Source organism: Temnothorax americanus, unplaced genomic scaffold (genome assembly GCF_048541705.1).
Source record: "Temnothorax americanus isolate GAGA-0224 unplaced genomic scaffold, ASM4854170v1 Scaffold270, whole genome shotgun sequence".
In the NCBI taxonomy this organism is placed as follows: domain Eukaryota; kingdom Metazoa; phylum Arthropoda; class Insecta; order Hymenoptera; family Formicidae; genus Temnothorax; species Temnothorax americanus.
In genome coordinates this window covers 8,223-29,754 of record NW_027509412.1, presented here as the reverse complement: position 1 = coordinate 29,754, position 21,532 = coordinate 8,223, and the positions used below count along the sequence as shown (strand labels likewise).

Sequence of the window (21,532 nt, the reverse complement as noted above, 5' to 3'; positions counted from 1 at the left end):
TATTAAAAAAAATTTCTTCTATTTTTTAAAAGGTAATGTCTGAAATTGAATTTATCCTTTCCCCATTCCAGTATCTTTTCTAAAGTAAGAACGTATTTAATCTCCCAAAAAATGCAATTTTTGATGCACTCTACGGGGTGAAATAAATTTTTTGCGCAATTGCCATCATAACTATCGTCAACTTTGAACTTTTCCCTGTAAATAAAAGAAAATAAACTTCGCACGATTTTTTTTCTCGGCGTTACGCTTATTTGAAATTGTGTAACATTTCGATAACAATTAGAATGTCTAATAATTTTTTCAATGACTGTATATGTACATATGTTTATATATTTTTTATCGATATATTTGGAAAAATAAATCAACATATCCAATGTGTGACAATGGCTGTATTACTGCTTTTAAGAAAAGGTTATTTATTTAATTATATAATTATTTAATGCAGTTACTACTGCAGAGAGAAGAATTATCTCTGCTACTGGTCACAACCATCTTATATGTCTGACGTATCTTTATGGCGCATCACTGCAAGTAGTATAGTTCAGTTACTGTGCGTCATGCCGCAATGGCATTAATAACTTACTTTTAATTTTATTTACTGTCGTTTATAATTAACTTAATATGTTTTGGTATTTTCAAAAAACGTATATAATACATTGCATTTGCAAGTAAAAATAATAAAAGTTTGCGTTGAAAAATTTTTACCGGTTTGTCAAAGAGTAAAATAAGTAAAATAAAATAAGTAAAATAAAACGGATGCCTGGTCATCTGTACAGTAAAACTGTTTTTAAATTCAAACCGACACACTTCTCGAGTTCTTTATAAAAATAAAAGTTCTGCATTTGTTATTTGGAAAAAACAAAAATGAAAAAATTTGTGAATTTTGCGACTCTAGCACGACGCTTTTCCTCTCTAAAGTACAAGAATACAATAAATATTACAACTTTTAACAGTTCCAGATTCCAGGTTGGGTAGTACTATTCGAGTTCCACCAATATGTGTAATTTCAAACATAAATGTAAACAATAACCATTTTTGTTTTACTATTTTAATATTAAACGCGGCACGATAACTCGAGAACTGTGAAAATATAAAAAAGTACTACTGGAACTGTAATTCTTATTTTGATATTAATAGAATGTCAGCTTCACATATCTCTATTATAGTAGGTTCTCTTCTAAAGAATTAAATATCCCGAAAGATTTCTGAAGAGAAAATTTACTAGTAATATTTTGCATTTATTCTATTTCAGGAAATACTCGTTTGGAAAAGTGGTCTGCCAGTTCTATTCGTCGTGCCGGTTTGTGTGCAGATCACTTCAGTGAAAATTCTTTCAAGGGAGAAGGTAAGAAAAAATTAAAACGCGGCGCAGTTCCTCTTTCTTTCAGGAATATAACTTTACCTGAAGAAAGCAATGATGGAGACAATGATATGACAATGATGAATACAAATATGATGGAGAGCATGCCTATATCAGTAAAGGTGACTGAAAATGAAAATGTACTAAATGAAACAGAAACAAGAGAAAATAATGAAAACGCTACAAGGCCAACATCAGCGAATGTTGAAAAAGATAAAAATGAAATAACGAAGGATTTAGTTCAACGGCCACCATTGCGAACCTACCAGACACCGAAACTATATTTTAATATATCAGAGAGAGAGAGAGAGAGAGAGAGAGAAGAAGAAGATAATATTGAATAGATACATGAAGAACCGCCAATGTACGAAAAAGTTTCGGCGCACACAAAGATCATAGAAAAGGAAATTACAGAAAAGGAAAAAAAAAGGTAAGGACAGTAATGCACAAATAATAATTAAATCTTTAACAAGTGAAAATATGCGTCTACGCCAGACAATAAAAACGTTAAAATTACGTTTACAAAGATGCAATCGACGAATGCCCGTAAAACGTACAAATAAGAAAAACCAAAATAAAATCATACAAGAAGTGATGGCAAAGAAGAAATTGCATCCCGTTGCGAAAACAATGATAAATTTGCAATTACATACGCCAAACGCGCCATATACAGAAGAAGAAAAAATATTTCAAAGCAACTGTATTATTATTCAGCTTCTGCACTGCGTGGTTTACGAAAGGCAGGCTGCAATTTTCCTGCGGAAAGAACAATTCAAAGATGGAACGAAGAATATAATATGATACCAGGATTTTGCGATTTTATATTTCGTAAATTGGAGGAGAAAATTTCCAAGATACCTATAGAAGAAAGAGTATGTGCTTTGAAGTGGGATGAAATGTCCATAAAATCGTTTCAAGAATATTCACCCTATTTAGATCAAATAGAAGGACTTAAAGACCTAGGGCCTTTAGGAAGAACACATGAGGATGCAAAACACGTATTCGTATTTTGTTTGGACAGCATAAACGCACGTCATCCAAGGCGTCAACCATTAGCATATTTTCTTCCTGGTACAGGTATGAAAGCCGAAGAAATAATATCATTATTAAAAGAATGTTTAGATGAACTGATTAAAACGGGTGTTGATGTGCAACTCGTTACATGCGATCAAGGTTCAAGTAATCAGAGTGCTTATGTAAAACTTGGCGTAAACTCGGATAAACCATTTTTTATTCATAATGGAAAAAAATATTACGCACTGTGTTCGAGAGCGCTCGGTAGCGCGAGATAGCGCGCGGTAGAGGACGACCACAAAAGAAACGGAGAGGAACAGCAAGTACCGAAATACAAAGTTTAATGTTCGATATATGTACAGTTATTTACACGAGTTTCCCTTTCAGGCAAAATACCGTGAGCGCGCACAGAGTTTAGCTCGGCGAAAGCGGCGATATAGCGATTAAGCTAGCGAAAAGCGGTGATAAGCGGTAAAGCAAGGCGATTGTGTAACGATACTAGCGGTGATTTGCGAGCGAAATCGATCCCGCGGCGCAACGGCGGTCCTTTTAACTCCTCCGAGGCGAAACTCCCTCCCTGCAGATTTCTCAGAATTTCGGGAGGGTGATTGGCCGTCGGAGTCTCGCGTCATGGAGCTGACGTTACCGTTTGCGTGGTGACCCGACGGGGTCGTCACCTGTTTTCGAGTGCTTTGTGTATAGCATGGATCGTTCCTTTGTTCTAGCATTGTTGTTTGACTTTATTATTGATAACAAAGTGAAAGTTTCTGGAAGGTTGATCCCGAACGATCCATGCTATACCGAATATTTCCATGACAATTCTCGAAAATAATATTCACGCGAATATTACTTTCCCGAATTTTCTGCTGGCATGCATGCGCGGACAGCTCGCGATGCTAAAGTTTGCGATCTCAAACATCCCGCCCGCCTCGTCATGCTTGACGAAACAGGACGGTGTGTTCGATGCCTCGCTAGATGAGGCGCCTGACGTCGCGGTCGACAGAATCGATATGCGATCGATTTCACTGAACGCGATTTCAGCGCGTGGTGCAGGCGAGCGCCAGCGGCGTGGCGCGCCTGCGCAGTGTCATAACGCGCGACGATCCCGAGCAAGACACATAAATATTCGCGATACATGCGTAACGCGAGTTCGTGGTATGTGAAAGTGATGCGCGAAAGTAATTTTACGACGTGAACTGTGAATAGTGGCAGAAGGCCAACGAAGATAATTAAACATTGGCCGAGGGCCGACAAAGACAATTGAGCATAGGCTGAGGGCCGATAACGACGATTAACATAAGCTGAGGGCCGAGACCGACAATTAAACAATCGTGAATGTCGAGTGGCTCACGCATCCGTCGGCGGCGGCTGGTCCTTGATCCAGGGAAGTAGCACGAGCTTGCACAGCGGGCGCACGAGCTCTGAGGTGGCTGTCCGAATCTTTGCAACGCGGACCACGCCGTCGTCCCCTGGGTGCAGTCTCACGATCCGGGCGAGAGGCCATCGACTCGGCGGAGTGTTTTCGGAGCGTACGAGGCACAAGGCTCCCACGTCCGGGACGTCCTCGGTTTTGTGCCACTTCGGCCGGGCTGTCATCCCGTGGATATATTCCCGTGACCATCGAGACCAGAAGTGATCGCGCATTTTCTGAATGTGCTGCCACCGGGATAGCGTGCCGTCGGCAGTCTCTTCGAGTGAAGGCTCGGGCACGGCCAGCAGCGGGGAGCCGATCAGGAAGTGCCCCGGTGTGAGTGCGGAAATATCGTCCGGGTCGTCAGATAAAGCCTGCAGCGGTCGTGAATTCAGGCAGGCTTCGACTTGTGCGAGGAACGTAGACATTTCCTCGAAAGTGAGTGTGCTCTCTCCGATCACTCGTCGCAGGTGATGTTTCGTGGATTTCACCGCTGCCTCCCAAAGTCCGCCGAAGTGTGGTGCGGCAGGCGGATTAAAGTGCCATTTCACACCTTCGGAGGTGACAGAATGGGCGATGCGACGGCCGTCGGCGGATGACGCGCGGAACATATCTCGGAGAACCCGGTCAGCGCCGACGAAATTGGTGCCGCAGTCCGAGTAAATCTCCTCGCAGAGGCCTCGACGTGCTGTGAAGCGACGGAATGCAGCTAGAAATGCATCCGTCGTATAGTCGGAGACCACGTCGAGATGCACTGCCTTGGAGCTGAGGCAGACGAACACGGCGATGAAGGCCTTGTGGGCCTTGTGCCCTCGTCCCCGGCTCGTGCGGATGAGAATGGGGCCGGCGTAGTCCAAGCCGGTCCGGAGGAACGGGCGCGCTGGTGTGACTCGTCCTCGAGGAAGATTTCCCATGGGCGGCTGCGGTGTGGCCGCTCGCCATCGCGTGCACGTGACGCACCGATGCAGCATCTGTTTGACCACGGTCCGACCTCGAGGGATCCAGAATCGAAGGCGGAGGAGCCCGAGAGTGAGCTGCACTCCCCCGTGCAGCGTTCGACGGTGGCAGGAGTCGATCAGTAATCGAGTGAGCCATGAAGATGGTGGTACGATCATTGGGTGCTTCTCATCGTGAGGTAGCGGAGCGTGCTTCAGGCGTCCTCCTGCTCGTAACACGCCGTGGTCGTCCAGGAATGGATTTAAGTGCACCAGTGAGCTCCTCCGTGGTACAGTGCGGTTGAAGGCGACTGCGGTGACTTCGGCGGCGTAGTGCAGCCCTTGCACCACGCGGAGCCACAGAAACAGTGCCTCATCTATCTCGTCAGGTTGAAGCGTGAGCGTCGTGCGGGCGACGGAGTGTCGCCATCGAGAGCACCAGGCCGTGACTCTCAGTAGCCGGTGCAGGGATGAGAACCTGAGTAGCATGTCAGGCTCGACTTCAGCCTTCTCAGTGGCGGCTTGCACCACGACTCGTTGTTCGGGCATCTGGTCTGCGGGTAGTTCGGAGTCCTCGTTCGGCCAGTGAGAGGGGTCCTCCTGGAGCCAGGCTGGACCCGTCCACCACAAGGGATGGTGCAGTAGCTCACTTGGTGCGATCCCCCTCGAGGCGCAGTCGGCTGGATTGTCCCGCCCTGGGACGTGTCGCCATTGAGCGTCGGGAATCTGCGTCTGGATGTGAGCCACGCGGTTTGCGACGAAGGTCTTCCAGCGGGAAGAGTGCCCTCGGATCCACTGCAGTGTGGTCTTAGAGTCTGACCAGAGGAAGACAGGTGCTGTGGACAGACTTAAAGTGTTGCGATAGTGCTTTGCGAGATTCGAAAGTGACGCGGCGGCACACAGTTCGAGGCGTGCCAGTGTCACTTGCTTCACCGGTGCCACTTTGCTCTTGGCGGCCAGGATGTGTACAGCCTGGAGGTTGTCTGAGGAGACGCGGAGGTACACGACTGCGGCATATCCTCGTTCGGATGCGTCGGCGAAGCCGTGTATTTCCAAGTGCTGGTTCTCGGAGCCAGTGCCGAGCCAGCGATTCACGCGGAGGCCTTCGAGCAAAGGGAGTTCCTTGAAGAGGAGCTCCCAGCGGTGAGCGTCGGCGGAGGGGAGCGGAGTATCCCAGTCCAGCTGCTGCAGCCATGCAGACTGAATTAATATCTTGGCGCGGATTATGACCGGAGCGAGCCATCCCAGTGGGTCGAAGAGACGTGCGGTTTCCGCGAGGACGTGTCGTTTCGTGTACTGAGTTATCGTGCGCGGGTGTATCGCGAACGCGAAGCTGTCCTCGCTCGGGTACCAAAGGAGACCTAACGTGGTCTGACTTTCGTTTTGCCAAGAGTGCGGTTCTTGAAACAGACGGTGTTCCCGGGGAATGCCTGCTAAAGCTTCCTCGAAATTTGACGACCACTTCCGAAGCGGAAACCCGCCCGCCATGCAAAGTTCGCGAAGTTCGGTTTGCAACGCGATCGCGCCGGGTATTGTGTCCGTCCCTGTCTGGACGTCGTCGACGTAACGGTCCTCGAGCAGTGCGACGGCGCCCTGCGGATATCGCGCTTTTTCGTCGTTAGCCAACTGAATGAGTGACCGGATCGCGAGAAACGGTGAACACGCGAGGCCGTACGTCACCGTGTTCAGAAGTAGTTCGCGCAGTAGCTCGGTCGCCTTTCGTCTCCATAGGATTCGCTGGAATCCGCGGTCTTCAGGGTGCACGAGGATTTGGCGATACATCTGTTTGATGTCCGACACGAGTGCTACGCGGTGCCGGCGCCAACGCGAGATCACGTCGGCGAGCGCGGGCAAGAGATTGGCTCCAACGTGTAAGTGAGCGTTCAACGATTCACCGGACCTCGTGCGTTGCGACCCGTTGAACACCACTCTGAGCTTGGTGGTGGAGCTGGCCTCCTTGAATACTCCGTGGTGTGGTAAGTAGCACTTCCCGGTGGTGTTGTCTTCGGTGGTGCTCGCCTCCGTCATGTGTTGCAGGTCTTCATACTCCTGCATGAAGGCTCGGTAGAGCTCACCGAACCGCGAGTCCCGGTCGCATCGTCGCTCCATGGTGGACAGCAGGCGCTCCGCCGGCTTGCGAGTCTCAGCCAGGCTCGTTGGAATTTTCCGGAACGGGAGTCTCACGACGTACCGTCCGGTGGCCGTACGTTCGTGGGTGCGCACGAAGATCTCCTCGCATTCTTCCTCTTCGGGCGTGAGAGCGGCGGGAGCGGAGACGTCGGTTTCCTGCTCCCAGAAGCGGCGCACTAGATCGACTAGCTCGTGGTCGGCAGTGCATTGAAGTGAACTGCGGTGCCCTTCTGTTGCACCACAGCCCCCCGAGAGGATCCAACCGAGGACCGTCTTCTGCGCTATGGGCGCCTCAGGCCCGCCTTTGCGGATACCGTCCTCGAAGATGATGGAGCAGACTTCCGCTCCGAGGAGTATCTCGACTGGATCGTTATCCAGGAACTGCGGGTCGGCCAGAGGAAGTCCCTGAATGTGTGGCCACGCTGGAGCGCGCCTCGTAGTCGAGCCCTGATACAGCGAAAGACGCGGCAGAACGAACGCGACGGCGGAGATTGTGGACCCGGTCGTGCTGGAGGTGATGCTCACCGTCACCTTCCCGCGGGTCGATCCCGATTTTGAGCCGCCGATCCCGAAGATTGACACGGCGGAGTACGATCGCTTAAGGCGGAGCTGCTGAGCCAGAGATTCGGAGATAATCGAGACTTCAGATCCCTGATCGATTAGAGCTCTCACGGCGTGAGGATCTCCAAGGCGGTCGGCGACCATCACCCGCGCGGTTGCCAGAAGAACGGCCTTGCTATCTTCTTCTTGACGCACTGCGGATAGTGCGCTGACTTCTGCGGGTGTCGGCTCCACGGGTTTCGGTGCGGGGACTTGAGCCTCGTGGAGCATTGTGTGGTGCCTAGATTTGCACGTCAGGCACGTTTTTGACGATTGGCACTTCGCGATCATGTGATTACCGAGGCAGTTGTAGCACAGCCGATTAGTCTCGACGAAAGATTTACGCTCGTTGGCCGGCTTGGCCTTGAAATCATTGCACGTCATTAGGGTGTGCTTTCCCTTGCACAACGCGCACTGTGGATCGAAGCTACGTTTCGCGGCGTGAGTTTTCGCGGATCGTGTCTCTGTGGCTTTCGACGCGGGTTTCGGTTTCGCAGCATTGAGTGTCAGTATACGTTTGGTTATAAAATCCGCGAGTGCAGTGTGATCCGGTAGATTGACGGAGTCGTAGATGGAGGATTCCCACTCGAGACGCGTACGCGGATTAAAGAGCTCGATTACGAAGTGGTTGAAGAGGTCCATCCCGTGGGACTTGATAGGCCTGCCGATACTCTCGCGTTAATAGCGGCCGTCGCGGCGTTGGAAATTCGGCTAAGTTCATCGGCGGTATCTCCCTTCATCTTTGCGACGGCGGTGAACGTTGCAAAGTTGGAGCGTATCAACTCCCTTTTGTTTTCGTAATGCTTGTCTAAGATCGCCCATGCGCGTTCGTAATTATCTCCGGTTACGTTTAACGATCGAATTAATTTTTCAGCTGTGCCTTTCACGCACGACCGAAGGTAGTGGAAACGCTCGACGTTTGAGATGGCGGAATTTTTGCCGATGACCGACTGGAAGAGGTCACGAAACGACGGCCAGTCTTCGTACGCGCCTGAGAAATCGCGCAGCGTAATGCGGGGCAACGAGGTCTTAGGAGAGTGTTCGTTGTTCTGCACCGGCCCAGCTGGCACTCTGGGCGTCGCGGGTTTCAGTTTGTTCGCGAGACCGGTAAGCAGACTATGCTGATGCACGTACGTGTTCTCAACGGTGTCGACAAAATCTGTTTTTGCGTACTCACTCTCGTTGTATAGTTGCCCGTAACATGCCCGAATGAGGTCATGGTTTGACTCGAATTTTGCCCACAGGTCGTCGAGAATGCGAATGCGGGTGCTCACAGCGTCGAGGGTGAGCTTATCTGCACCCAGCTTCCGGAGGTTGTCCATGGAACGGGAGATGCGGCCGTGGATGTCGTGCTGGGTGCTCAGCAAGGCGCTCTGGTCCATGCTCATGGCTGCGGTCGTTCTTTGCGGAAGCACTCCCGAATTCGCGGGTGCCGGTAAAATCCGGCTCGAAGGACCAAAAATGTTCGAGAGCGCTCGGTAGCGCGAGATAGCGCGCGGTAGAGGACGACCACAAAAGAAACGGAGAGGAACAGCAAGTACCGAAATACAAAGTTTAATGTTCGATATATGTACAGTTATTTACACGAGTTTCCCTTTCAGGCAAAATACCGTGAGCGCGCACAGAGTTTAGCTCGGCGAGAGCGGCGAGATAGCGATTAAGTTAGCGAAAAGCGGTGATAAGCGGTAAAGCAAGGCGATTGTGTAATGATACTAGCGGTGATTTGCGAGCGAAATCGATCCCGCGGCGCGGCGGCGATCCTTTTAACTCCTCCGAGGCGAAACTCCCTCCCTGCAGATTTCTCAGAATTTCGGGAGGGTGATTGGCCGTTGGAGTCTCGCGTCATGGAGCTGACGTTACCGTTTGCGTGGTGACCCGACGGGGTCGTCACCTGTTTTCGAGTGCTTTGTGTATAGCATGGATCGTTCCTTTGTTCTAGCATTGTTGTTTGACTTTATTATTGATAACAAAGTGAAAGTTTCTGGAAGGTTGATCCCGAACGATCCATGCTATACCGAATATTTCCATGACAATTCTCGAAAGTAATATTCACGCGAATATTACTTTCCCGAATTTTCTGCTGGCATGCATGCGCGGACAGCTCGCGATGCTAAAATTTTGCGATCTCAAACACATTGTTTGATTTTCCACATTTAGTAAAAAGATTGGCGAGCTATCTGAGGAAACACAAGTATTTGTATCGCGATGGAAAAGTAATCGCATCATTCGACGATTTCGAAATTACATGGACCATTGATAATGCCAATAAAGGAGGTTCCAATTTATTGTCTCATATCACAAAAGCACATATTCGCCCCAATGCTTTTGAAACAATGAATGTGAAAAGAGCCTTTCAATTATTCAGTCATACGTTTGCATCCGCAATAAAAACTGCTGGTAATGCTAAAATATTACGGACAGATACGTGGGATGCAACGGCTGATTTTACAGAAAATCTGAATAAAGTAATAGATGCTTGCAATTCTTACAGTCTAAAAGTTACACATGGCGGAAAACTACCATTGTCTCACAAAAATCCTGACGTTGAATTGTTATTAACAGATTTTCTGAAATGTTGCTTAACATGGTCTACATCGCGGGACAAAGTATCAAAAATTCCTTGTTTAAAAGGCTTTATTATAACTGTACAAGCTATACTTGAAGTATATAAAAAACTCACAAGGCGATATGAAAATTTTGAACTTGCAACAGGATTATGTAACCAAGACTCGGTTGAACATTTATTCTCTAAATTAAGACAACGCGGAGGATTTAATCCCAACCCCACAGCAAGAATGATCCGACTTTCTCTGAGACATATAATATCTACGGGATATATTCCAACAACTGATAAAGGCAATGTTCAATGCCTTGAAGCTGAGTCTCTTATTAACTCACCGAGTCATCTTGTTAAAACGTTAGAAAATTCATTGAATGCAAATCATACTGTCATACAATGTGACGATAGTTCTGAAGATGAAACATTTATGGAAGATTTGCAACTTCTTGCAGAATACGATAATGTGGAAAATGCAGAAAACGTTGAAACACTAAATATTTATGATCAAAATGCTGTTGCATTTTTTGCTGGATATATAGCGCGACGAAGCGTAGGAAAAACGAAATGCGATAATTGTCGTCATTGCATGATGAAAACGCCAATGGAAAACGCAACGGAAAATGAGATGTACATAGAATTTCAAGAATATCCAAATGCAGACGAAGATGCTCCTGCAGTAACGAAATTGATACGACCGACAGATCTTTTTACAAAAGTGGTCCAAACGCAATTAATGACATTCAATCGTATATGGCTACATTATTGGCCATCAAAGCAAGTTCTAGAAAAGATAACGAATGAATGTATAAATGCAACAAATGAAAAACACTGTGAATGGCTAGACAAAAATAATGCGTGCTACAATCATCGACTGCAAGCGTTGCGATTTATGACGAAGGTAAAATTGTACTCTCGCACGAGATATAACAATCGTGCTATAAAAACAAGCAATACCCGCAGAAAAATGAGTAATTTGTTAAACAAATAAGAAATAATTACAAGATTGTAGCAAGATAGAATAAAAATAACTGCAATACATAAGCGTAAAAAAGTAAGCAATAAAATAACATATAGAACGCAGAATTATTTTAAAATATAATGTAAATAATACTTTTTACATATTAATTTTGTACAAAATATGAAATACAATACTTTTTTAAATCTATTATTGTTTTATTGCATCTTATCGTTCCGTCATTGTGGACAAAAATACTTTCTACATTGTATCATGACATTGCATCCATTATGTCTCAATAGAGGCATATATGTTTGCAAGTTATGTTACTTTGCAACGAGTATGAATTTCCAGTAATGAGAAAAATAAGCATAAATTTTTCAATTTCATGTAGAAGACCGCAATCACAATTGAAATAATTGCATAAATCGTAGACTAGCAGGTCTTGTCACGGAATATATAAAAAGTTGTAATATGTGATCATGCTACGAAATTGTAAAATCATGCATTTTCTTGTTATCAATGATGCGTAATAAGATGCAAATTATAATAAAGATTTAAAAAAGTACATTTAGATTTATTATATGCTGCTATTAACATAAGCATATTAAGTGTTGCGCACGTTATTTTACAACTATAATAACTAAACTATTAAAAGTATTACTACTAAAAGAGTACTACTAAAACTAAGAAGTAACATAACACACGTACTATATATCAATGATTTTCATAAATCATTCGCAATAACAAACGTCGTAAAATATAAATATGAGAAATAAAAGACGTCAAAAATACAACTGATATTTTTATTAAAGGAAACCTACATTTATGTATATTTCCCCGTGATGAAACCTGTTAGTCGACGATTTATGCAATTATTTCAACTGTGATTGTGGTCTTTACGTCATGCTCATTAACACAGCAACACAAAGTATTGAAATAAAACTTCTAAGTTCAAATCTTTTTTCTGCTTTTTTTGATAAATTTTTTTTAAAAATGCGTTCTATGTTTAAATTGCGCATCAGCTAAATATAAATAGTTTATATAGCATAGCCTTAAAAAATTAGTTATTTCCAAATAATATACATATATATATTTTTTTTTTGCAAAGATATTAATCTATTAACTATTTATATTCACGTGATGTCATGCCTCGAGTAGTTCCGCGTGTGGCAACTGTAGTCCAGCGTGCTGTGTTTCAAGGAGAGGGGTTTTTAGTGGGTGCAAGCCTCACACTACCCCGCCGGACGGCCGACGCGGGTGTGCGTCAGGCATTTTCCCCCCCCTGCTTAAAAAAAAAAAAAAAAAAAAAAAAATGCGTGTACATACATCGTCGCGTTAGAAAAAGTATGACCGGTGGACGACTGGATGCAACATATAAACAGTATTATATATAAGTGTCACAGTAGTACTGTAAGAAGTAATGAGTTCGTAATTAATTCGTTAATAAGAGCGAGTAGGACAGTAACAGGAGTGAGCCAGATAAGAACAACGGCGCGCAAGGAAAAGACTCGATGCTCGATCCTCGATCAGATCCCCACCCCGAGCCTTCTGCATGTGTTATTCTCATCTCGCTCACTCCAATTACTGTCTCGCTCGCTCTTATTGTCATCTCGCTCACTCTTATACCTTCTCGCTCGCTCACATAACGAAAAATCAATAACTTTGCGTTACCGACATTAGCACGGAACGCAACCTAAATCGTGCACGTATGTGTTACCCCGTGGCCCAAACGTGGACGGTGGCTACGTAGTTCATGTGCACGTTTTACGTCGATCCCAGAGGGCGTATCGCGTTCGCGGATCACCTAAAACCGGGCCGTGTCGTCTCTCATTCTTCTCTCTGGTAATGTATCAAAACGACGAATAAATCAGTTATTTCTGATATTACGCACTGTGATCTGCGTCTGACCCTCATAGCCTTGACTTCTCCTATCAAAATAATTAGCAAATTGAATTTTTGTTTTACTTTTGTATTCTTAACTAAAGAACTGAATAAAATTAGAATGTAGAATATTATTTATTTTAAGTAATATTATCAAGAAAACATTTTTTGTAAAGATCATCGTTACTTAAAAGAAGAGAAACCTGAGTAATTGGTTTTCTTAGCACTAGAATAATATTTTTTTACGTGTGCGTATACGGCACGCTATTTTACTATTTAATATCATCATAAAAATTCTATCAAATTAAATCGATACTTAAAGAAAAGAAATTATTATTATGTCTAGACATACTTATAATTTATCGAATTATTATTAAGCTATAATTGAAAATGCAGAATTACAATTATGCAATATGTCTAGACAAAATATTAATTCTAAATTTATTTTACGTTATGACATAAAAAATTTTCGGGAATTAAAATTATGTACATAATTGTAATTTCCGAATTTTACTTATGTACGCAATTTTAATACTTAAATTTCTATTATGTACACACAATCGTAATTCTGGAATTACTTTTTTTCTTTTGGTAAGTAACGGGGTTCTTTAAAAAAGAATATTTTCTTGATAATAATCTTAAAATGTATTCATCACAAATTTTAGAAAAAGTGTTTATTATGTACTGGAAAAAAGAATTTATACTCCTTCAAAAAACATTATACTATTTTATCAAAGAAAAGTCAAAGTAATAAGCAAATCAAATTTTTGTTTTAATTTTATATTTTTAATTGAAAAGTTAAACAATTAGAATTTAGAATATTATTTGTTTTAAGTAAAAAGAGTGATGAGTGTATTTTAAGATTATTATAAAAATGAAATATTCTTCGCGAAGATGACCGTTAAAAGAAGGAAAATGGAGTAATTGGTTTTCTTAGCACTGGAATGATATTTTTTGCGTGTGAATTGTGCATGAATAGCAATCGCGATATAAGATCGCGAGCCAAAAAGTAATTTTTTTTTCTGTGGCAAGAAAATAATGGAACGCTATCATTTCCACACCACCTTGCGGTAGAAAACATGGCGCATTTTTTTTAAGTAGTGTCCCCAGTAGGTCTAATCCACTTTGCATTAAAATATTTTTATATTTTAATGCAAGAACTGTTCGAAGTGCTCAAAAAATATCATTTCAGTGCTAAGAAAACCAATTACTCCATTTCCTTTCTTTTAACGGTTATCTTCGCAAAGAATATTTCATTTTTATAATAATCTTAAAATACACTCATCACTCTCTTTACTTAAAACAAATAATATTCTAAATTCTAATTGTTTAACTATTCAATTAAAAATATAAAATTAAAACAAAAATTTGATTTGCTTATTATTTTGACTTTTCTTTGATAAAATAGTATAATGTTTTTTGAAAGAGTATAAATTCTTTTTTCCAGTACATGATAAAGACTTTTTCTAAAATTTGTGACGAATACATTTTAAGATTATTATCAAGAAAATATTCTTTCTTAAAGAACCCCGTTACTTACCAAAAGAAAAAAAGTAATTCCAGAATTACGATTGTGTGTACATAATAGAAATTCAAGTATTAAAATTGCGCACATAAGTAAAATTCGGGAATTACAATTATGTACATAATTTTAATTCCCGAAAATTTTTTATGTCATAACGTAAAATAAATTTAGAATTAATATTTTGTCTAGACATATTGCATAATTGTAATTCTGCATTTTCAATTATAGCTTAATAATAATTCGATAAATTATAAGTATGTCTAGACATAATAATAATTTCTTTTCTTTAAGTATCGATTTAATTTGATAGAATTTTTATGATGATATTAAATAGTAAAATAGCGTGCCGTATACGCACACGTAAAAAAATATTATTCTAGTGCTAAGAAAACCAATTACTCAGGTTTCTCTTCTTTTAAGTAACGATGATCTTTACAAAAAATGTTTTCTTGATAATATTACTTAAAATAAATAATATTCTACATTCTAATTTTATTCAGTTCTTTAGTTAAGAATACAAAATTAAAACAAAAATTCAATTTGCTAATTATTTTGATAGGAGAAGCCAAGGCTATGAAGGTCAGACGCAGATCACAGTGCGTAATATCAGAAATAACTGATTTATTCGTCGTTTTGATACATTACATCGATCCGTACGTTTCGGATCAGCTTTGAGCCATCTTCAGCAGTAGTTACAGAAGTTAAGTTACACGTTCTCCGTACCGTATGGTGAGTTTCCTAAGGGATCTTTTTAATATCTCAACATTAATTGAACAAATTTACAGATATGGATCAATTGGTCTATGTTTCTGATACTTTGAATCAGTAAACTCACCATACGGTACGGAGAACGTGTAACTTAATTTCGACGAATAAATCACTTTTTTCTGATATTACGCACTGTGATCTGCGTCTGACCCTCATAGCCTTCTCCTATTTTAATCTCGAGGGTCCTCATATTATTTTATTTATTATTATGACTTTTCTTTGATAAAATTTTATTATGTTTTTTGAAGGAGTATAAATTCTTCTTTCGAGTACATAATAAAGACTCTTTCCAAAATTTGTACATTTTGAGACTATTATCAAGAAAATATTCTTGCTTAAAGACAACCGTTACTTACTAAAAAAAAAAAAGATAAATTAAGTAATCGCTTTTTTAAGCAGTAGAATTGATATTTTCCTGTGTATGCATGTGCACACATATGTACATACGTACGCACAAAAAAATTTTCTATGTTGTTAGAAAATTTTATTTCTATTTAAAAAAGGCGAGAAACTATCATCGCTTAGGACAGGGGCCCGGCGTTACGCGCCGCTCGTGCGTAATCATCGCCGCTTGTAGTAAACAACTGCCCGCCCGCCGACCGCGGGGCGGCCGCATCTCGTCGCGCGCTTGGATTTGGCGGAGGGCGGGCTAATACTTCGATTTTTAATCATTAATAACTCGTCAACTATTGCGAAAATTGCAAAATAGTACATGACTTTTCGACTCAGTTTGGCTCGCTCTATCTAAATATGAAAAAAGTACCAAGAATTCTGGGGCACCCTGTATAATATATAATACATAGGATGGTTATGGCGGATGGATGAGCAAAGGTGACAAAGGTGAGAGTGGACAGGAAAAAGAGTAAGAGAGCAACAAGAGAAGCGAGGAAAAGAGCAGAGGAAAAGGATAGTGGGAGAGAGGGAAACAGGGAAGAATTGAAATTAAGTAAGGAGAAGTTGGAGGAAGGAAGGAGGCGCACGCACACACACACACACACACACGCAAACACGAGGGGCGAGAGGCGAGGGAGAAAGAGGTTGGAAGGCAAGTTTTAAGGAGATTTTGTTTGTAGGGAGAGGAGGAATCGAGTAGAGGGAGCCGGGTGTGTGGAGCCGGGAGGTGCAGAGAGAGGAGGCGAGAGAGGAAGAGACAAAGAGAAAGAAGGGCGAGGAGAGGGGACGTAAAGAGGGAGGAGAAGGGAAGCGCGAAGAAGGGGGGACGGAGGACGGAGAGAAGAGATGGAGGAGTCCCAGGGGATGTTAAGGGTGTGGGGCAGAATAGCGGACGAGCTAGAGAGGATAAGAAGAGAGCTGGAGAAAAGGGAAAGGAAGGTGGAGCGAGGGGAGAGCACAGAGGTGAAAGGGCAAATGAAAGGGGGGGAAGGAGACGAGGAGAGAAACGAGACGGAAGAGAACAGAAGCGGCGAAGAGGGACAGTGGATGGTGGTGATGGGAGGTGAGGCTGCAGGAGGGGGTGACGTCGGGGAGGAGAAAACGGTCAGGGAGGAAAGGGAGGCTGAGAAGGGGGCTAAAGGGGGGGAGAGGAGGAAAGGAAGCTGGTGTGGGACAGAGAGAGGAACATTGCGAGATGGGTGGAGGAGAAGGCGAGGAGAAGAGTTGGGGCGGCAGCGGCAAGAGAGACGACTGGAGAGAAAGAGGAAGGGGAGGGAGGGGAAGGGAGGAGGGCTGGGGGCAAAAGGACGGAAAGAAAGAGAAAAGGAAGGAGAGGGAGAAGGTGCTCGGTCAGGGTGAAGGCTGGAGACTGGAGAAGCGGAGAAGCGAGGAATTGGAGAGGAGGGGAGAAAGGGAAAGGGTCGAGGGAGGAGTTTGAGAGAAGGAGGAAGGAAGAGGAAGAGAAGGCGAAGAGACTAAAGGAGAGGGTGAAGAGGCTGGAGGAAAAGAGAGAGCAAAAGGAGAGAAGAAAGAAGAATGTAGTCTAGAGAGGGTTAGATGGGAGGGACGCGGAAGAAAAGAGGGGCATGATGGCACGGGTAGCTGAGAGGGTGCTGGGGAGAGAGCCAAAGATTAGAAGGGTCCGGAAAAGGAAAGGGGAGGGAGGGAGAGAGGTTTTGATAGTGGAGATGGAGGATAAGAGGGAGGGGGCAGAGTTGCTGGGAAGATTTGGAGAGGTTAGGCAGAGGTGGGGGATTGGGGTGGACAAGGACCTTTCGATGGAAAAGAGGAGGGCAAGGTGGAGGATGCTAGAGAAGGCGAAGGAAGAGAGGAACAAGGGAAGAAGAACGAGGGTAGAAAAAAAACAGGAGATTGTGGGTGGATGGAAGGGAAATGAAATAGAAGGAGGATGAGGGAAAATGGGAGGAGGTCTGAGTGGGATTGGATAACGTTGCTGGTTAGGCTGGGGAATGAGGAGGAGAAGGGGAGGGTTCTAGAGGCAAGAAAGAAAGCGGGAAATAGGTTAAGGGTAAAGATAGTTGAGGACAGATCGGTGGAGGCGAGGATAAGAGAGAGAGCGGAGTGGGAAAGGAGATTAGGAAAGAGAGTGGAGGAGAGCAGGAGTGAGAGGAGGTCGGAGGAGGAGGAGATCACGAGAGAGTTGGAAGAGAAACTCCGCAGGAGCGTGGAAGATGATCAACAGACCCAGGGCAGGAAGTAGACAGGAAGGAAGAACTGAGACAGGATGAGGTGGAAGGAGACGAACGAAGACGTGAAAGAAGAAGAGAGAGTTAAGGGAAGGGAAAAAGATTAAGTGTGAGGTCGCACATGGCCAGGAAATGAACGAAGGGGAATTATAAATTTTGTATAAGAAGTTTGGGTACGTTCCTCAGAAAAAACGCCTTGTAAACCCTACGGGGACACACAATAAATCGATACATACATACATACACATAATATATATATATATATATATATATATATATATATATATATATATAATATATATAATATAATATAATATCTAATATATATATATATATATATATATATATTAGATATTTAAATACATTAATTTTTAATATTTATTAATTAGATTGAAATTTAAATCTAACATTTTTTTCAAATAAACGCTGTAGCTGGTATACATAGCTGCGTCGAATTTGCCCGAATTCCTACAAAGTATAAAAATTATACCTAACATTATTGCGTGGCGTGCGTTGTGTTTTGAGGGGGTGCATGGGGATGCAGGGGGGCCAACCTATATAGGTTAGTGACGCGCTTTAAAAGTATTTAAGTGTTTAAAGCGCGTCAATAACCTATGTAGGGTAGTGACGCGCCGCTTTAAAAGTATATATTATGCATATCATGCATACATTTACTTATGTATACATACGTTTCAAATTTGCGCATTTTTGCATGCGCGTGCGGCCACTGAGCATGCGCATGTGGCCACTGAGCATGCGCATGTGGCCGCAGGGCATGTTCAGTGTGGTTCAGTGTTACTACATGTCGTCGGTATGACAGGAATCATAACCTGATTCCTGTCAACTTTAACGCTAAATATCTCGCTTTGCAGGGCAGACCGCCGCATTTTGCTGCCAGATTCTTTCGTTTCGTGTCAAAACGCGTCGAATGAGCATAATGTTATTGATATTCGAGGTGCAGCGTGTATTCTAAAAATTACCGTATTTAAGTGTTTAAAGCGCGTCACTAACCTACATAGGTTAGTTGGCGCGTTTTAAACACTTAAATACTTTTAAAACGCGTCACTAATCTATACGCCGAAGGCGTGATTGGTTTCAAAGTGTATGCGTGAATTATTTTGACCTATATATTAGTCATTTATGCCTTCCAATACTCAAAATAGCTGCTATATTTTCCAAACTTTTTTTGTTAATAACTTTTTAACGAATAACGAGCGCGAGTTAAAACCTTCTGAAGGTCACTCAGAAGGGTGATCTTGACAACATACTAAAATATCAAGGTCATCCAAGGTGGCCCCCCCATCTATACAATTACCAAAAATAAAATAAAAATAGGTAAAAAAAAGAGATAGAGTGCATATTTTTTAGGCTCCCCCGATTGATTATCGATGTCGGAGTCACAACAAAGGTTTTTACCAAGAAAACCGCAAGAAAATATCAAAATTCGGAAAAGGCCCTATTCTATAGAATTACCTTTTATTCTATTGAAAAATACATATATAAACTTTGTATTTAAATACTTTGTATTTTCTTGTTGAATCTTATTGTAAAATAATTATTATTTATTAAAAAATACATATATGTTTGTAAACTTTGTATTATATAAGTATTTCCTTGTTGAATTTGTAACGGCCTGACTTTATCGAACGCGGACTGGTGTGCGGGATCAGGAGTCCGATGACAGGCCCAGAGACAATAATCAATTTAGTGAGACATGCAGTAGTTTATTCACAGTTTAATTATATACCCGAAATGACGCGATATATACAACGAAAGGGGCAGTGCAGGTGCACTCGATAACGGACGTGGTAGCCCGCCATTCGGCGGACTCGGTATACCCGAAGCGGGATGTTAGCGCGGTATGTGCGCAGGGACGGACAGAACGCGGTATATACAACGAAGAGGTAGTGCGGATGCACTTGATGACAAACGCGGTATCGTTACTCGACGGGCTCGGTATATTACCTAGACGTATTACATGTAGGCGGACGCGGTATATTTACAGGTAGTGCCTTTGCACTTGATAACGGCGCGGTATTTAACAACAAACGCGGTATCGTTACATAGACGTATTACACGGGCTCGGTATATTACCTAGACGTATTACATGTAGGCGGACGCGGTATAATGCCTGGAGGCTCGCGGATGTCGCGGTATCGCGATGATATGCGTGCGGGAACGCGTAGCGTCGGAGGAGTTCCGGAGCCCCGGGGCGGCGGCAGCGAGAGCCCTCGTTGCGAGGCCGAGCGCGCTCGACCCCGCGTAACCGTGCCTTCGGGGTTAAGTTTGAAGGAGTGCGAGAACACCTGAGAGCTCTGTCGAGGCTCGGAGCACCGGACCTCGTTTGGTGTGTTCCCTGATGGGAGTCGGGATAAGTTTCGTCTGGAAGAAGCGGAGCTTTTTGACGAAGTGTCTTTTTCTCGCCGGAGCGGCGGTTTATATACCCGCCCGGCGCGGCGGGTTCGCGAGGAGCGCCGATCGTCGCGCTGTGGTGGGGCGGCGCGGCGCCGCGCTCGTTTTCGGGGCGGCTCGGCTGCCGTCGTCGCTCGTCGGGAGGCACTAGTGCCGCGCTTGGCCCGCGCACACGGTGCGTTTGAAATCATATTTAAAATGTGGGCGCACCGCGCTCTGGTCTTCGCCCGACTAGTCGTCGGTCGGGCGGCATCCGGCGGTCGTTAGCCGGGAACGATGCTTAGCGCACGGGGTGCATCGTTACAAATTTAAAAATTATTAATTTTATAAAATTATCATATCCACTAAAAAATGCACATGTAAACTTTGTATTAAAATATTTTGTATTTCCTTGTTAAATTTAAATAAAATTTTTTTATCTTATAAAATTGTTATCATACATTCTTTTTCTAATTGACACAGTGTAAAGATTTTTCAAAGTAGTGCAACAATTATTTTTTGAGGCAATATATATGTTCTCTCTGCAATTGGCGCTGTAATTTAAAGAGATATCATTTCTTTTTTGTAATTGTAATAATAGATCACTTGAAGCGCGGCTCTCCTTTGATAAGGTAACATAATTTTATGATAGGTATCACTTGAGTTATAATTTTTTAGAAATAAAGATACTACTGCTTAGATTCTTTTGAGTTTTTTCAAGATACAAAGATTACGTCTACCATTTGTTACTTAGGTTTTTTCGAGGTATAATACTACCACTTTGTTTTTTCGCTGTAACATATACACAAAACAACATATACAATATACACTACTATACGTGTACTTAACGCCTTTCTTTACCTTTTTTTTTAAGAAAGGTAATTTTGTACGGATATCACGCCTTTTTGTAGTATTACGTATATTTTATAAACAGTATGTACAGGGTGTAAAGCTGTTTCGAGATATACCCTTATGAAAAAGTACACTCAACTTTGATGGTTAACACCTAAATTTGAGTGTTAACACTCAAATTTGAGCGTAAGTTTAGTGTTTGCCATCAAAGTTAAGTGTCAACACATAAATTTAGGTGTAGATTGAGGTTTGACCATTAAGGTTTAGGTAAGTTTTGGGTTTGATGTTTAATCCTCAATGATGAGTGTATATTGGGAGTTTATTTTCAATAATAAGTGTAGGTTGGGAATTAAAGCCTCAATGTTTAGTGTAAATTGGAGATTGATCCTCATCGTTGGATGTTGGTTTGATGTTAACAGAGTGTTCTTTAATGTTCTATATGTCGATTAAATCAGCGTTGCCATGATCCCTTTATCGTTGGGTGTCGTTTAAATGTTATTGTGTTAATATTCGTTAAGTGTCAATTGACGGCTTGGTTTATTGAAAA

The 21,532-nt window shown here is 42.9% G+C and overlaps 1 protein-coding gene and 1 long non-coding RNA gene across 3 annotated transcripts; both read left to right on the top strand.

Annotated features, from left to right (window-relative positions):
- Positions 1–2,621: 2,621 nt before the first annotated feature.
- LOC143899527 (uncharacterized) lies at positions 2,622–2,807 on the top strand. The gene is made up of 2 exons (XR_013257524.1): positions 2,622–2,693; positions 2,762–2,807. It is a non-coding gene; the product is annotated as an uncharacterized LOC143899527 (long non-coding RNA).
- A 5,323-nt stretch (positions 2,808–8,130) lies between these two features.
- Positions 8,131–9,552, top strand: LOC143899528 (uncharacterized). 2 transcript variants are annotated; one of them, XR_013257525.1, is made up of 3 exons: positions 8,131–8,557; positions 8,695–8,983; positions 9,052–9,552. XR_013257525.1 is itself a non-coding variant. In XM_077409871.1 (2 exons), exons 1-2 carry the CDS (start codon positions 8,375–8,377, stop codon positions 8,887–8,889), a joined length of 378 nt encoding a protein of 125 aa, XP_077265997.1. In that variant the 5' UTR covers positions 8,131–8,374; the 3' UTR covers positions 8,890–9,013. The 2 variants fall into 2 exon arrangements, 1 of the variants encoding a protein (XP_077265997.1); XM_077409871.1 differs by lacking the exon at positions 9,052–9,552 and having other exon boundaries at positions 8,695–9,013.
- The last annotated feature ends 11,980 nt before the right edge of the window (positions 9,553–21,532 follow it).

Coding starts and splice junctions, on each gene's coding strand:
- LOC143899528 (XM_077409871.1), top strand. CDS start 8,375: ATGGCGGAATTTTTGCCGATGACCGACTGGAAGAGGTCACGAAACGAC. Junction 8,558..8,694: donor TCAGTTTGTTCGCGAGACCG/GTAAGCAGACTA, acceptor TTTTGCCCACAG/GTCGTCGAGAATGCGAATGC.